The 16,031-nt window shown below is 41.4% G+C and overlaps 1 protein-coding gene across 15 annotated transcripts in view; it reads left to right on the forward strand.

Moving 5' to 3' along the window:
• The window catches only part of tpra (translocated promoter region a, nuclear basket protein), a 56,776-nt gene that overhangs the window by 1,383 nt on the left and 39,362 nt on the right, over positions 1-16,031 (forward strand). For all 15 annotated transcript variants that reach the window (XM_057057624.1, XM_057057626.1, XM_057057620.1 and 12 more), the window contains exons 2-11: positions 1,956-2,060; positions 2,614-2,672; positions 2,896-2,977; positions 11,123-11,226; positions 13,490-13,654; positions 13,822-13,914; positions 14,061-14,141; positions 14,261-14,348; positions 14,481-14,618; positions 15,199-15,293. In XM_057057624.1, the coding sequence (XP_056913604.1) occupies positions 1,956-2,060; positions 2,614-2,672; positions 2,896-2,977; positions 11,123-11,226; positions 13,490-13,654; positions 13,822-13,914; positions 14,061-14,141; positions 14,261-14,348; positions 14,481-14,618; positions 15,199-15,293 (1,010 nt within the window). The remainder of the gene's footprint in view (positions 1-1,955; positions 2,061-2,613; positions 2,673-2,895; positions 2,978-11,122; positions 11,227-13,489; positions 13,655-13,821; positions 13,915-14,060; positions 14,142-14,260; positions 14,349-14,480; positions 14,619-15,198; positions 15,294-16,031) is intronic.

Here is a 16,031-nt window from a genome sequence, read left to right on the forward strand (position 1 = left end):
TGACTACTGGGGAGTTCCGGACACATACTCTTCAGGAGTCATTAACGCATTTGGTGCTTAGTCACCTAGTTGTTGGTTGCTCTGCCCCTCATCATGCAGGTCGTTGGAACTTCCTCTGACGCAATAGGGTTGTTAGTAGCCATGTGTAAATGGCCTCTTCTCCACCTAGGGCAATGTCTCAGACCCCCACCTCTGTTATATGATGGTCTTTCCAGTTTGACAAGATGGCTTCTTTCAATCCTCTCTCGATCCATCTATCTTCCCTGGTCAGAACCTGTACATCACTGTCCTCTGGCACTTGTGAATCGGTTGTTTTGTCTCCCCATTGTACAGGTCTGGGCATTCCTCGCTACACTGACTGGACTGCATAGGCTATGTTACTTTGTGTCTTGGTGTTTTGTCCTCTGGGTGGACAAGCTTCTGTCTCAGGGTGTTGGAGTGCTTGAAGTGCACTGGGATGTTTTGTTTATTGAAAATCCTCCTGAAGTTCTCAGAAAGCCCTGCAACATATGGACTGACAATGTTGTTCCATTTTTTTGGCCAATTCTTCTGTGTCTCCTCTGGTGTTTCTAGAGGATTTGATGAAGGACCAGCCAGAGTATCCCCAAGTTTTGAGGGCTGTCTTGATGTCCCCTTCTTCCTCCTTTCCCTTTGTTCTGGAGGGCACATTCTGGGCCCGGTGGTGTAAGGTTCTGATTACACCTAGCTTGTGTTCCGGGTGGGTGGTGGGAGTCGAAAAGAAGGTATTGGTCTGTGTGGTTGGGTTTTCTGTAGATCTTGATGTTCAAGCTACTGTCTCTTTCGATGTGCACAGCACAGTCCAGTAGGGCCAGATTTCATCCTCTGACATCTTCATGGGTGAATTTGATGTTTTTGTCAACATTGTTGACATTAATATATTATTTTGATCAATTTTAGTTAAGATTAGTGTTTGATTCATTAACTTGATTTAAAATTTTTCGTAAGTTTTATAGAAATGGTTAATATAAAAGCTAGAGTTCGACATTGAACTATGCAAAAATGATTGAGTACAGTTTCATAGTGGTGGAAGATGACATATTAACCTTTACTACTTTACTTTTTCATGCGCGCCAAAACCCATCTTTTGCTCCATTCTCAAAAGTTTCTGTTCCACACTCCATCCTGAAAGACGGCGGTAATCTACATAAAAGTTATAAATTTATCAACCTCCAGAAACCAATAAAGATTTTTTTTTACACTTTAGATGTAATTTAGGATTACCTTGTAGCTCGCCCCTGAAAAATTTAAAGTGCTATCATTTTACTGGAGTATGAAGGGAGATGGCGCTAGTTTTGCTGCAGGTTGTGGACTGGAAAGAGTGGAGCAAAATACCAAAAGATGTACAGAATAAGCTGAAGATATTTGTAAAAGAGCTTCAGAATGTTAATGAGTCACTGAAGAGACAACATGAGCTCTTATATATAGAATGTGGTGTGTGGCAAACTTTTATGTTCACTCAAAATATGGAGCTTAATTTCAATAAAATTCCTTTATTTGAAAGTCAAACATCAGGGGCGCGTGGGATGCCAGACACTTGTTAGGATTAGCTCGTGTTAGCTAACCTTTCCTCTTTACAGCTGCTTCAGCGTAACATAAACTAGCTTGTGAAATTCCTGTCATTATGAAGGCATGTATAAAGTGACCAGCTGCCGGCTGTTCATAAGTAAATACAAATGTGCACATTTGTTTAGGAAAAAACATGACGTGACTGATCTACTTTCTACAGATTTTAAAGACCACCATCCCCTGTTTAAGGGAGCCTTTTCAATTCCTCAAATTTTTAAATGAATATTAAAGGTGCAAAGGTGAAATAAATGTAGGACAGTCCTAAGATTATTATTTAAAATTGCATATTACGGCATTTGGCCTTGTGCAATTGCCTTGTCCTACTTGTTAACGTACTCTATTAATTATTACATTTTTTGCTCCCACAGAACAGCAGTATTTTGATGTTGAAAAGAGACTAGCAGTGTGTCAAGAACAGCTTGTCCAAGCCACCAGACACCTGCAGAAAGTGAATGAGGAGAAAAAAGATCTTGGTGAGTTTTTAAGATAATTTGCAGAACAATGCGACAGGCTTGTTAAACAGTGTCATTTATTATTCCTCAAGCTATGTAGCTGGAAATAAATGTGGACATCCCATTACATACTGTATTAAAGTCTTTAAAAATGTGGTCTACTCTTGGGGTGCACTTGCTTGGATGTCCAGATCAGGGCATGTTGGCAGTTATTTTAAATGTCCTCCACCTGTAGACTATTTTTGCACAGGGAAATGACTGTGCAAAAAAAGTGTATTTTTAGATTGTTTTAAAATCCATATCAGACATGTAGGGTGCTTAAATCGTCACTCTAATGGCCTCAAACAACTCTTGATCTAAATATAGTGTGTCCTCTCACTTCACAAGCCAGGAGCATGCCAAACTAAATGTTTGAGTTTTAAATAGGGCAAGCCTCCTTGTGTGATACACACATGCATGATTTTAGCTATTTGTCCTCATTTTTTTCTCACCGCTTCTCCCTCATACAAATCATCAAAGAGCTTTGTGTTTATTCTGTGGGCTCAATCTTTATTTCATTTTTATTTGTCTGTAGAAAATGAGCTGACTTTGCTGAAGCGATTTGGAGAGACCTATGAAAACAAAACACAGCAGGTAACTGTTACACATATGTGCTGTATCAGCAAAATACTCTTGCATGTACACTGAATTTCCTTTTGAGTTATTTCTAAATTATTAAATTGAATTATCCTATCTATCTAGCCTAAATATCCTAAACTGTCAACACTTAATATTTTCAATATTTACTCTGACAATGCTCTGAGAGAACAGTCACGCAGTGGCAAAGTTCATGGTGTGTATATATTTGTGATTGCAGCAAAAGTATGATGCTGAAGCAGAGAAAAGAGAGCTATCAAGGCTGCTGGAGAAGAAGACACATGAAGCTGAAAACCTCATAGGTGAGCTATCACTCTTCAAATTTTTTAAACCCTTCATTAATGGGTAATCTATCATATTATACTGATTAAGCATTACTCATTATTGAATTGAATTGAATTGAATCAGATTTATTGCCATTGTTCATGTAATACACAGTATTACACAAGCTAGGAATTTGTCTTGATGTGACGCTGCGACATTCAACATAAAGAAGACAACACTAGAATAAGATAAATAAAATAAAATAAGACATATATACAGTATATACATAATAGTAAGAAATAGTGCAGGTCAATGCAGGAGTAATGTGATGTATTGTTCGTGAGTCCGACTGGCTGCTGTACGTGGTGCTTAAGTGATAAGTCACTTGGTGTTCAGCAGCCTGATGGCAGAGGGGAAGAAGCTGTTCATGTAGCGGGAGGTTTTGGTCCGAATGGACCGTAGTCTCCTGCCTGAGGGGAGGGGGGAAAACAGTCCGTGACCAGGGTGGGAAGGGTCGGCCGTGATCCGACCTGCACACCTCCGGGTCCTGGAGATATACAGGTCCTGGATGGATGGAAGCCTGCAGCCGATCACCTTCTCGGCAGCGCGCACGACGCGCTGCAGCCTTAGTCTGTCCCTGGCGGTGGCGCCAGCATACCACACGGTGATGGAGGAGGTGAGGATGGACTCGATGATGGCCGTATAAAACTGCGCCAACATCCTGGGAGGCAGTTTGAGCTTCCTCAGCTGCGGTAGGAAGAACATCCTTTGCTGGGCCTTCTTGATGAGGGAGCTGATGGTTGGCTCCCACTTAAGGTCCCGGGTGATGGTGGTGCCCAGGAAGCGGAAGGAGTCCGCGATGGTGATGGGGGAGTCCATGAGGGTAAGGGGGGGCAAAGGGGCTGTGACTTTCCTGAAGTCCACAATCATCTCCACTGTCTTCTGAGCGTTCAGCTGCAGGTTGTGTCCGCACCAGGACACCAGTCGAGCCACCTCCCTCCTGTAGGCAGTCTCTACATGCAGCTCTGTCTCTTTGTTTTGACCACAATATGATCCTGTGCGAGTGTGATTTTGTTATCAGACAACACCGAGAGATGATGCGCTTACAAAATAAATTTATGTTTTCACTTAAGCTGCATCAGTGCGCCCTAGAAATATTATTAGTCGCACTCTTAAAAAAAGGTAGGTACAGAACTTATCCCAGCGTTGCCTAAACTTCAGACCTTCAGTCTGAGATGTCAGGTGTTTGACTTGGGAGGACAGTGACCTGAACTGTTTTGCTTTTTGGACCCTTTCAGAGTAGTGGCAAGCCCGGTCTTCTAGTCTACTTAATAATGTATCAATTGCCAGAACACCCAGTGTTTTAGAGGTAACTCTGTTTATAGTGTGGATACTGTGTCTTCTATTTAGTCTTGAGCCTTTGTATGTTGGACATCGGTGTGGTTTTCCTTGGTTAATAAAACAGAGGAAAAAGACAGCAGCTGCTATGTTATAAAAGGTTTAGATATTTTTGAATTAGTTGCAAATTTTTTTTAGAGGCTGAAATTTAAGACAGTATTTTCATGCCGACCTCAGAGTAGAAGCAGGTTTACATTCTGCTGCTCTTGAGAGCCCTCAACCTAATTTTTGTGAAATCGTAACACATGCTTAACACCAAACATCTTAATTTGTATGTGGTAAATATAACATTCTGCCCATCATATAGTTCACACCAAAAGACACATCAAATGAATTCTGAGTATCAGCAGATTTTAGAAATGATTCTGACAACTCCCTGAAAAGCCATAATGTATTTGTTTCATTTCAATTCAACTTTATATACATAATTGGTCTGTTTTAGTTGAGATTATAGGCAGTTTACAGAAACCTAGATTTTGACACCCAAGCAAGATACAGTGCCAAGGTAAACCTCACTTTTAAATACCTTATGCTGGCACAGGGTCACATGAGGTATATATTTTGCTAATGGTTAGTCCAGTCACGTAAAGGAAGAGGGGAAGGGCAGAAGAGGTGTATTTAACTGTTATGACGAGTTTTTATACTGAAAATGTAGGTATAAAACTGAGGAGGGTCAGTGTGCAGTTTCAGAGAAAACCAAAGCTGAATGTTGGTTGAGAGAAAAGCACCAAACTAGAGAAGTCATGACCTTGGCTCAGAGAGAGCCAACCTAAAGGATCTAAACAAATTGTACTTTCAGAACAAACAAAAAACAAACGAGAATTTAGCACTGGAGGGGGAAGGCGGGGCTTTTGTAGGTTGAGGGCCGACAGGGCCAGATGCATTGTTAAGGACACAACAGTGCTTACTACCCATGGATCTATTAAGAGAAATGGATAACGTGTTGGAGCAGTCATTCATTCATTCCTCTGAAAGTTGCTGGGTCGCACATGAAACAAGAAAACGCTCGACCTCTGCACAGGCTCCGTAGCGTCACAGGGGCTGAAATTGCGAAGTAGCGTTTTCTACAAACACGTCAAATTGCCATTTGGACTCTACTGGGTTCAATTGACATTTTCCGTGGTTGCTGCTGCGTGTTCATGAGGTATTTTTTAGGTGTTTATTGTGGCCAAGCCACAGCAAACAGTGACTGTTGCGAAGAGGCAGCGTTTAAGTAAATTGTAATGTAATTTATAATGTATAATTTAACCAAATTGTGTTTCTGTTAGAGGTGTTAATCTGTGAAATAGCTCTATTGATGAATTCAAATCAGGTTGTAGTTGATAGTTTACATGCGACAGTTAAGATGAGGTCTTTAAAATGAATGTTTCTGTGTTGAGTTAAGCCATTAATGCCAAAAATGTCAATATCTTTCTAACTTTACTCAAATGTGTACAGTATTAACCATACTGCTGATATTGAGATAATTAAATGTTTATTTAATAATATTGAACAGATACTACGGATGTATTAAAGATAAGTCCACATCTCGACTAGCCATGAACAATTAATGTAATTATTGATTACTCTTGTTAGTTATGCTGACAATGACTAATAAGTCAGCAGACAGTAAATATGTTGGTTATACTAAATACTAGTCCTAGTTTTGTGAGCAATGGAACGTGTTTGATCTCATCACATTCCTCCAGCCTTCTGTTGTACATCTCATCATCTACAGCAAGATTTTCACAATAAGTCAAAATGTCCTCTTGTGTTGCCTACAGGTGTGTCAATGGAATTGAGCGTTTTAAAATGTTTCTCGTTTTGGTATGCAAAAATATGTTTAATTTACTTTGATATAATATATTCTAATTTTGCTAGCAGGCTAAATAAAATGCTAGTTGGCTAAGACAAATCACTTAGTTAACAATTGTAATAATACCACTGCGTTGGGAGCCTTGATCCACTACTGGACGTCACACATGAATGTGCAACCAGGCTCGGTCTGTGATGCGAGTTGACAATGTAACTTCTCTATAGGACTAGGTGTTAGAGTCCCGACCTATTCATGGCAAGTGAAGAAGACTTGGATGGAGCAGGATTAGCACTCATGATTCTGTGGTGTCACCAGCTCGACACATCATCAGTTGTGTGCCTTGGCATCATTAGGTGTTTCAGCCATTTAAACACAAGACACCCTCCACCAAGGTTGGCCCATCACAGGCTGATCAAACCTGGGTGTGTGTGTTGCACAATGGCACCACATGATCACTTGGCCACCCACAATATGTCCCTCCGTTTCAACCACAGCCAGTGACTGCTTTGCTCTGCTGTGGCAGCGAGCTCTTTTACTGCCCTCCGTTGGGCCTGCCCTCTTATGCCCATTTCCTTCAGGAGCTTTGTGGTGGTTCTGGAAACAAAGCCTCTGCAGTCTACCTCCACAGGCCACACTTTTACACTCCAGCCCCGCCCCTCTGCTTCAGCTGCTAGGTTCGCATAACGTAGTCTCTTCCGTTCGTATGCCTCACCGATTGCCTCCTCCCATGGGACGGTGAGCTCCACGATGAAAATGCGCCGACAGGATTTGGACCATAGGACCAGGTCTGGGTGCAAGTTGGTAACTGCGACTTCAGATGGAAAAATAAGCCTCTGGCTGAGGTCCACCCACATTTCTCAGTCTCGGGCAACGGTGAGCGCGCTGGCCTCCGGAGGAGCTGGCTTACTCCCTCGTTTCTCCCCTCCCCGAACGAAGGACATTTTCCATGGGGCAACAGGTTGGGAATTTGGAGGCATGGAATTGATCTTTACCCTCCTTAAGTTCAGCCGCCAAGCACTTCAATACTTGATTGTGGCGCCAGGTGTACCTTCCTTGAGTCAGGCTGATCTTACAACCCACCAAGACGTGCTTGAGGCTTGCAGGCGCTGCACACGGTGGACAGGCTGGTTCTTCTCCATACCAGAGATGTAAGTTGGTTGGAGAGGGAAGGACATCGTACATTCAGTAAGAGTCATTTCCAGTCTTGCTTTGGCACATTTATACTCCTCCACCAGGCTCAAGACTGGGAGGGAGAGGACTCCACTGCCGTACAAGCCTATGCTGCTAAGACATCTTGGCAGTCCGAGCCACTTCCTCACCTGCACATTCACCAGTCTCTCCAGCCGGTTGGCATGAGATAAAGTGACCTCGTAGATGGAAATTGGCCACATGAGCCGAGGTAGCAGCCCAAACTGAAAGCACCACAGTTTCAGTTTTCCAGGGAGAGCAGTACTGTTGATCTGCCTGAGGCCACTGATGGTGTCCTGCTTGAGTTGCTCCACCTGCTTTGAGTCTTTGAGTTCTGCACTGTACCAGCGGCCAAGACTTTTAATAGGCTTCTCCAAAATTGTTGGTACAGGTTCGTTGTTAATGTGGAATCTGTCATTAGCAAGCTGTCCTTTGACAATAGAGATGCTGCCAGATTTGCTTGGTTTAATCTCCATCCGTGCCCATTGAATGTTTTTCTGGAGTTTCTCCAGTAGGCGTTTGGTGCATGCCCTTGTTGTTGTTATTGTTGTCATGTCATCCATGTACGCCCTAATTGGAGGAAGACGCAGACCATTCTTCAACCGTTCCCCTCCAACCACCCAACAAGATGCTCGAATGATGAGCTCCATTGCCATGGTAAACGCTAGTGGGGAAATGGTGCAGCCCGCCATAATGCAAACCTCGAGATGCTGCCAAGCAATCGTGCTAGCTTGTGCTGTCACACAAAACTGAAGGTCCTGGAAGTAGGCTTTGACGAGCCTTGTGATGCCCTCTGGGACTTGGAAGAAAGTGAAGGCTGTCCACAACACCTCATGAGGCACAGACCCGAAAGCATTGGCCAGATCCAGAAAAAACGCATGCAGGTCTTTCTTATCCTTCCTCGCCATCTGTATCTGATGCCAGATGATATTTGTGTGTGCCAGACAGCCTGAGAATCCACTTTTACCTGCTTTCTGCACAGAGGTGTCGACAAAGTTGTTCTGCTGCAAAAAAGCTGAAAGCCTCTGAGCCACAACACTGAAGAATATCTTTCCTTCCACATTCAGAAGATTGATCTGGTGAAACTTATCGATGGTTGAAGAATTTTTCTCTTTGGGAATCAGGATCCCTCCTGCCCTTCTCCATGCCTTTGGTATTATCCCTTTTTCCCATGCCATTTTTATCACCTTCCAGAGGTGCCTTAAGACATCTGGCGTGTTCTTATAAAGCCTATAAGGGACGCCATTGGGCCCAGGGGCTGATGCTGCTCTCGCCCGCTTTACTGTGCCCTCAATTTCACTCCATGTCGGAGGCCTTGTTTCCATCTGGTGCTCAACTGGTTGGATGGGTGGCATGTCATCCGGGATGCAGGCTGGTACATGCCTTTGATTGTCTGAGTAGTAGGTCTTCCTCAGGTGCTCCTCTAGTTCACTTATGGGTGCTTTGAGGGTCCCAAATTTCTCCTTGACAAAGAGGGCTTTCACAAACTTGTAGGGATATCGTAGAAGGAAGCCTTCGCTTGCTCCTTCTTTTTGTGTTGCTTTCTCAAGCACTCAGCTCTTCTCAGTGTTGCCAGACGTTGCTTGAGGTCGCCTTGTAGTGCCTCAAGTCCTTTCCTCTCTGCTTCGGCGGCCTTCTTCCACTGTTTTCTCAGACATCTTCTTTCCTTCACAAGCCTTTCAATCTCTCGCTGCCTCCTGGACTTGAGATGAGCTGGTTCCTTCTGCAACTTAAGGTTCCCGCTTTTCACCCCAAATCTCTCTGCCCCATAGCTGTAGATGATTTCCCCAATCTTGTCGAGCTTCTTCTCCACGCCTCCTTTCAGGCCTTCCAGGAGGTGCACAAGGTCTATATTGGCTAAGACAAATCACTTAGTTAACAATTGTAATAATACCACTTCGTTGGGAGCCTTGATCCACTACTGGACGTCACACATGAATGTGCAACCAGGCTCGGTCTGTGATGCGAGTTGACAATGTAGAGTATAATACACCAGAAATCAGACCAAAAAAACTTAATTGAAGAAGGGAACATACAATTTTAATATAAAGGTAATTAAAAGTCTTTATTACCATATTTTCTGGACTATATGTCACTCCGGAGTTTAAGTCGCACTAGCCAAAAAATGCACAATAAAGAAGAAAAATGGATATATAAGTCACACTGGCCTATAAGTCGCATTTTGGGGGAAAATTTATTTGATAAAATCCGAGACCAAGAACATACATTTCATCTTGAAAGGCAATTAGCATGGATTAGCAATAGGGTTACAGTATGCTAACGTAACAAATTCAGCTACATGACCCACAACGAACTGAGTACGTGTCTGCTTTGTTAACGTAACATATTAACAGTTATTCAGATATCTATAGCATAAAGAACATCCGAGCAAGTTTACCCAACAATCAAGCCTAACTCCATAGACGAAGCACCGCTTCTTTGCTAAAGGAACTCATTCCTCAGGTACACATGCCTAGAGCGCCCTCTTGTGGTTGTCAGTGTGGAAATAACGAACATGTGAAATTCTGTAATAATGTATTTATTTAAGTCGCTCCGGAGTACAAGTCGCACCCTCTGACAAACTATGAAAAAAAGTGTGACTTATAGTCTGGAAAATACGGTAGTTCATTTCTGTAGCTACAACCCATTGGCTGAGTTACAGATCTCTTTCACCATGTTATCCTATGGAAGAAAGTGTTTTTAGGCCCAATGGAAGCAAGTGACCGGTGCCATATTTGCAGTACCAAGATTGGGCCAGCATGCTTTTTTGCTTCAAACTCAGGGTGCTTCCTATATGCAGTTCTCTTCATGGATCCATGCTATTACCGGAGCCAACTAGATGACAAACCAGCAGACTAGACACACCAAAGGCCCTCACAAGCTGTAGTTAATTGACCTTTAAAATTTAAAACATTGCTATAATCTGACCGCCGTGTTAAAGTTAACACAAGCCCAGTTTTATCTATGAGAATTAGCACAGCTATAATCATGACAAAAAAGGAACAATCACTATTATGTTTCATAGTGCATTTGATAGTGCTTACCGGTAGTTTGTATTTTGTTTTCAACAGCAGCTGGACTTATTTTTAGTCTCTATTGGTTGGTCAATAAAAGGTTTACAGAGTTTCATATTTCCCCCCTCACTCCAACACTGGTTTCTTAATCTACAAGTTCAAAGGTTTTGTCTTGAGGAACTCTAAAAGTGTAGTTGTTATGCAGTTCCCTTGGAAGCCAAAATCCATTCACCTTTAGTCGAGCCATTTGGCTACTGTGACCTAAATGATTGAGAATCAACATTACCATATCAGTAGTAGTGTTCTAATCAGTAGGACACAGTGGTTATTTCTAATGTATCTCCAACATACATGCACTGGACATAGATGAGGAGTTCCAAGCAGATGTTTGCCTTTAATCAAATGTTGTTGTTTTTCATACAGGCTTTACAGGTGTCAAGAGCACAGTGTTTTCCCTAGCTTTTTGAAGCTGTGGTGGTCTGCATGGACTGTAGACTGCTGCCGCTATGTCACTACAGCCCGCTTTATCTGCAATGCTGCAGTTTATTTTTAATACAACAAATGAAAATTTTAATAAATAATTTATTTACCTTTTTTCCCTAGCTGAACATGAACAGAAAATATTGCATAATGCAGAGCCATTAGCAGAGCCCTTATAGGGAACCTGAATGTCTTTTGTTAAGAGAATAGAATTTGGAGGGTGGCTTTTACCTTGTCCAGCATGATACTCCATTTACATTTGACTTGCACAGTTTTCATTTTAATATTTGGTGCGTATTCCATTGCAGCGGAGCTGAACCGTCTGAATGAGAAGTTGACAGAAACCGAGAAAGTAAAGATGGAGCTGCAGTTAAAACTAGATGATGTGCAGTCTTCTGAAGCATCGGCACAGGTATTTCTAAGGAATATTTTAAAACCATTCATTGAAAAATGTTGGTAGTGGTCCCCCTCCATTAAGCAACAAGTGTTTCCTTCGTGATGTTATTTTATTCCCTTTCCACAGTAGGTCCAGTTTATTTGCCCCATGTGAGTCAATCTTTAACAATGTTGGAAAGCCAAAATTAGAACAGTGTCCAAAACATATGGCCACAGATCAGCTGACACGACTATGAAGTCAATCATTGACCTACGGCCCAGGCTGTCATGGTGCCAAGAGCACCGATGAACAACCATATGCTCGAACATAGTGTTAGTTATGGCCAAACTGCGACTAGCACAGAAGTCCAATAACTGAACACCACTCTGGTTCGGACCGGGCAGACCGTTCCTCCCAATCACACCTTTCCAGGTCACGCTGTCGTTGCCCACGTGAGTGTTGAAGTCTCCGAGCAGCACGATCGAGTCCCCAGTTGGGACACTGTCCAGCGTCCGTCCTAGATCCTCAAAAAAGGGCGGGTACTCTGAACTATTGTTTGGTGCATACGCACAAACAACCGTCAGAACCTGTTCCCCGACCCGAAGGCGCAGGGAAGCAACCCTTTCGCTCGACCGCAAGAACCCCAACGTCGAACTAGAGAGTCTGGGGGCAAGCAAAAAGCCCACCCCCCACTCTCTGTTTCTCACCCTGAGCAACTCCAGCGTAGAAGATTGTCCAACTCACCTCAAAGACTTGGGTTCCTGAGCCGACGCTATGTGTGGAGGTGAGGCCGACCATATCTAGTCGGTAGTGCTCAACATCCCCCACAAGCTCCAGCTCTTTCCCCGCCAGAGAGATGATGTTCTATGTTCCAAAAGCCAATTTCCATAACCGAGGGTCGGACCGCCAAGGCCCCTGCCTTGGTCTGCCGCTCAATCCACAATGCACCGGACCCTTCATGCTCCTCCTGCGGGTGGTGGGTCCACTGGAGACGAGAGTATTCGCGTAGCTGGTTCGGGCTGGGCCCGGCCGGGCCCCATGGACATAGGCTCGCCATCTAGCCCCAGCCCCAGGCCTGGCTCCAGGGTGGGGCCCCAGTAATCCTCCGGGCCGGGTACGCAGCTTCCCTTTTGGATGCACCATGCTGGGTCTTGTGAACCATTCTTTGTCTGACCCTGACCCCACCTAGGACCAATCTGCCTTGGGAGACCCTACAGGGGGCAAACTGCCCCAGACAGCATAGCTCCCAGGCTTATTAGGGTATGCAAACTCCTCCAGCACGATAAGGTGATGGTTCATGGAGGAGAACACATTTCTAGTATCTACTATTAATATCATAGGTTGAACTGTGAGCTTTACATGCCCAGGAGCCATGCCCTGCCTGTGTCCATACAGGTGCCTTCAACACTGGGCTTCCTAGTTACAGGGTGATTTCAGCGAGAGCTGCCTGACCAATCGGGAACTGAGCCAGTTGACTAATTGCTATAAAGGCATGATTGGTTTATATATGCAACAAAGTCATCATAACAAGCTAAATTTGTGACTTGATCAGCCTCAAGTTTTCTCCGGCACACAACCCAAATGGTTTCCCAATGGAAAAGTGATGTCATTTTGTATATATAACTAAATATAACTCATCTTTTGTTTAATTAATGCCAGAGGACAGCATGCCAAGAACAATAGTTTTTTTGTGCCCCATTGTCAGTTTCAATTTTTTTTACCCTGACTCAATTTTTGGACAGAGGTTCCATCTATGTTGAGCCCAAATCAACCTCTTACATGAAAATTTTGGTTTGTTCATTTATTATTAGCACATCTATGAAATAACAGAGTTATAGATTTCTAATTAAGGAGGTTAACATTATTTTAATGTTTTTATTCAAATCTTTTCAAATTAAGCTACAGTCAGGGGTTTGACAATTTTTTTAATGATTTGACATCTGGTTAATTAAATTCATTACACCCCCCCACACATCTTCATATTGTATGCCTGTAAGCAAGAAAGAGCAGGAAGGAGTTGGAATGTTTATTTCTATTTAGGTTGCATTTAAAAGTTAGTACAAAACATAATTTAAGCCGCTTCCACTTTATAGTGCAACCGTATTGCACAAGCTGTATCCCTTGTGTTTTCAAAGTGAATCTTTATCGGCCATGTCTGTCTTGTATGTGATCACCTTGGATCTTTTAAAGTGAAGCCGTTCAAATTATACTACAATCTTCATGTATATTGTTCCTTACTATTACTCAAATTACAAAAAAAGTTTGCATTTGTTTGATGTATATTCTGCTGTTGTTATAGCACTGTCAGAGGCGTATTAAGCAGGAGAAAGAACTGTTAGAGAAAAAAGTTGAGTGGTTAACAGAAGAGTTGGAGAGCAAAACTGAAGAATTATTGAACACCCACAGAGAGAAAGGCAGCGAAATACTTGAACTACAGAGCAATCTGAAAAACTGCAAAGAGCAGGTTAGTTCAATTCAACCAGAGTTTTGGTGAATTTCAGTAGTTGTAGTGAATACATATTTGATGAATGGCTAATACTTTTGTACCCTTAAAAATACATTTATTTGGCCCATATGGTCACATAAAATGTTTAAAAAATGTCAAAATTGTGTGCTTTCTTTTTTCAACAGTCTAGCAGTCTTGAGATCCAACTAATTTCTCTGAAAGAAACCAGTGAAAGCAATAGTAAAAGAGTCGAAGACCTCAGTAACAAACTGAAACAGGTGATGTCTCGCCTTTTGATTGTGGTCCCAAGAAACTGACTATTTCATGCGTTTTCTGCATCTGTGCTCCTAGAAATTCATTTGTGTTCGGAATATGCAACTGTAACATATATTCCCCTGTTCTATTTTGCATGTGCATTTTGCAGTCTAAAGAAGAGCAGAACACCATTGAGTTGAAATACCAAAATGAGCTCACTGCCCATGTTAAGCTTTCTTCACTCTATAAGGTGAATTATATAATTTGCTTTTTTTTTTTTAAAAAAAAGTAAGGATGTACAAATTATATATACACCAGATTTGTAATAAATTAACAACATTTAAGTGTTTTTCTTGGTACTTTTTAAAGGAAGCAGCATCAGACTTGGAGACCAAAAATCAAGAGCTAAGCAGAGCAGTGGAGGAGCTAAGCATTGTTGTAAAAAACGCGAAAGAAGGTTTCAAATATTTTTCAGTTTTTTGGCAAATACAATTTTTTTTAATCTGTACTCTGAAGCAACCATTATTATGATTTTATTTTTGTAGCTTATTATCTAATAAGAATTAACTTTGCGACTATGATTTTACAGCCAATGATGCTTTGGAAAAGAAGGTGTTGGAGAGCAAGGACCTGAAGGCTCAGTTTGAAGCTGAACTTCAAGAAAGGCTCAAGAAAATGGAGAAAGAGCTTGAAAACAGCATTGTAAAGGCTGCTGGGAAGCACTGCTGTAAGACCATGAATCATTTATTGTTTTCATTTTTGCAAAGCATGAACAGTAAACAAAGTCAAATATAGCTTAAAGATATTGCTTATTACATCCTTACTCTCTGGCCGGCAAAGCTGCAATCATTTATATATTGCATTTTCCCATAATTTACCAAAACAAGTTTAAGAAACTTAGCAAAAGAAAATGTAGATTAATGAATTACCTCCTTTACATTTGTGCTGTCTACATAGGTCTTACATATTTTTTCAATTGGAACAATAAATCAACTATAATTTCCAAATAATAAGTTAGCAGCAATAAGTTAAACCATTTTATGTTATGATCTTAAAAGTGTAACAATCATATTAACTTATTTATAATGCATAGTTAGGTCTGCAAGCATTGAGAAAAGAAATATGGAATTTATTTGCTACAATGACCTAACCCTAAAGCTTCCTATCAGTTCAGTAATACTTGGCTAAATGGGATTGTAAGAATCATTAGTTTATGAACTATTTTCCACATAAATATTTTCTATGTTGATGTTCTACACTTCTAGGACATTTTAAACTTACACTTTCCTTTTTCTGTTCTACTAAAGGTCTGCCCTCGGTGACCGAAGAGCAGTTGGAGTCAATGTGTCCATCAGCAGCTTCCATTGCGGCCATTGTTAAACCTGGAATGAAATTTTTTGACGTAGGCCGTGCTAGTTTGGTTACAACTGTCCTGTTTCAGACAAATGCCACCCCTGAACATTTGCCCACATTATATATTTTAACACTTCAGTTTGAATATTTTCCAAAATATACTGTAAATCAAACAACCACAAAGGAAAATATATAGAACATATTAATAAAATAGTAATTTACATATTTAATTGATTTACTGCAATTTACAGGCATGGAATTTTTTAGATTAGGCCAGCTTCAACATTTGTAAAATCAGTAAAATGAAGGCTATGTGGAAATGCGATGAGTACCGTAAATTCTGGACTACAGAGTGCACCTGATTAAAAGCCGCATAATCTAATTTTAGAAAGAAAATCAATTTTGTACTTATACAAGCTGCACCGGATTTTAAGCCGCAGGTATCCCACGTAGTAATATGAAAAATTAGCTCAAAAACATTCATTACCGGTATATGTTTTTATTACCGCAAGAAACGAGTCACTGACAACGAGTGACAAACAGACAGTTTAGAAACAACATCCACTCTTTTCACTTATATGTTTATACAGAGAACTTAAGTCCAATTTTTATCACGTCAGGATTGTTTAACTTTTCTTTTAATTTAATCCGCTTAGCAACATAAATATATTGTACTGGTAAATGCTTTTTTTTTTTCAAACGGTGTCTGTAATGCAGCTACCTTAAAATATACGTTTGTATCAGCTACACACAAATTACGTTGTTTATGCTTTCTTACTCAAACAAT

The sequence above is a fragment of the Takifugu flavidus genome, chromosome 15, assembly GCF_003711565.1.
Source record: "Takifugu flavidus isolate HTHZ2018 chromosome 15, ASM371156v2, whole genome shotgun sequence".
Taxonomy (NCBI): Eukaryota; Metazoa; Chordata; class Actinopteri; order Tetraodontiformes; family Tetraodontidae; genus Takifugu; species Takifugu flavidus.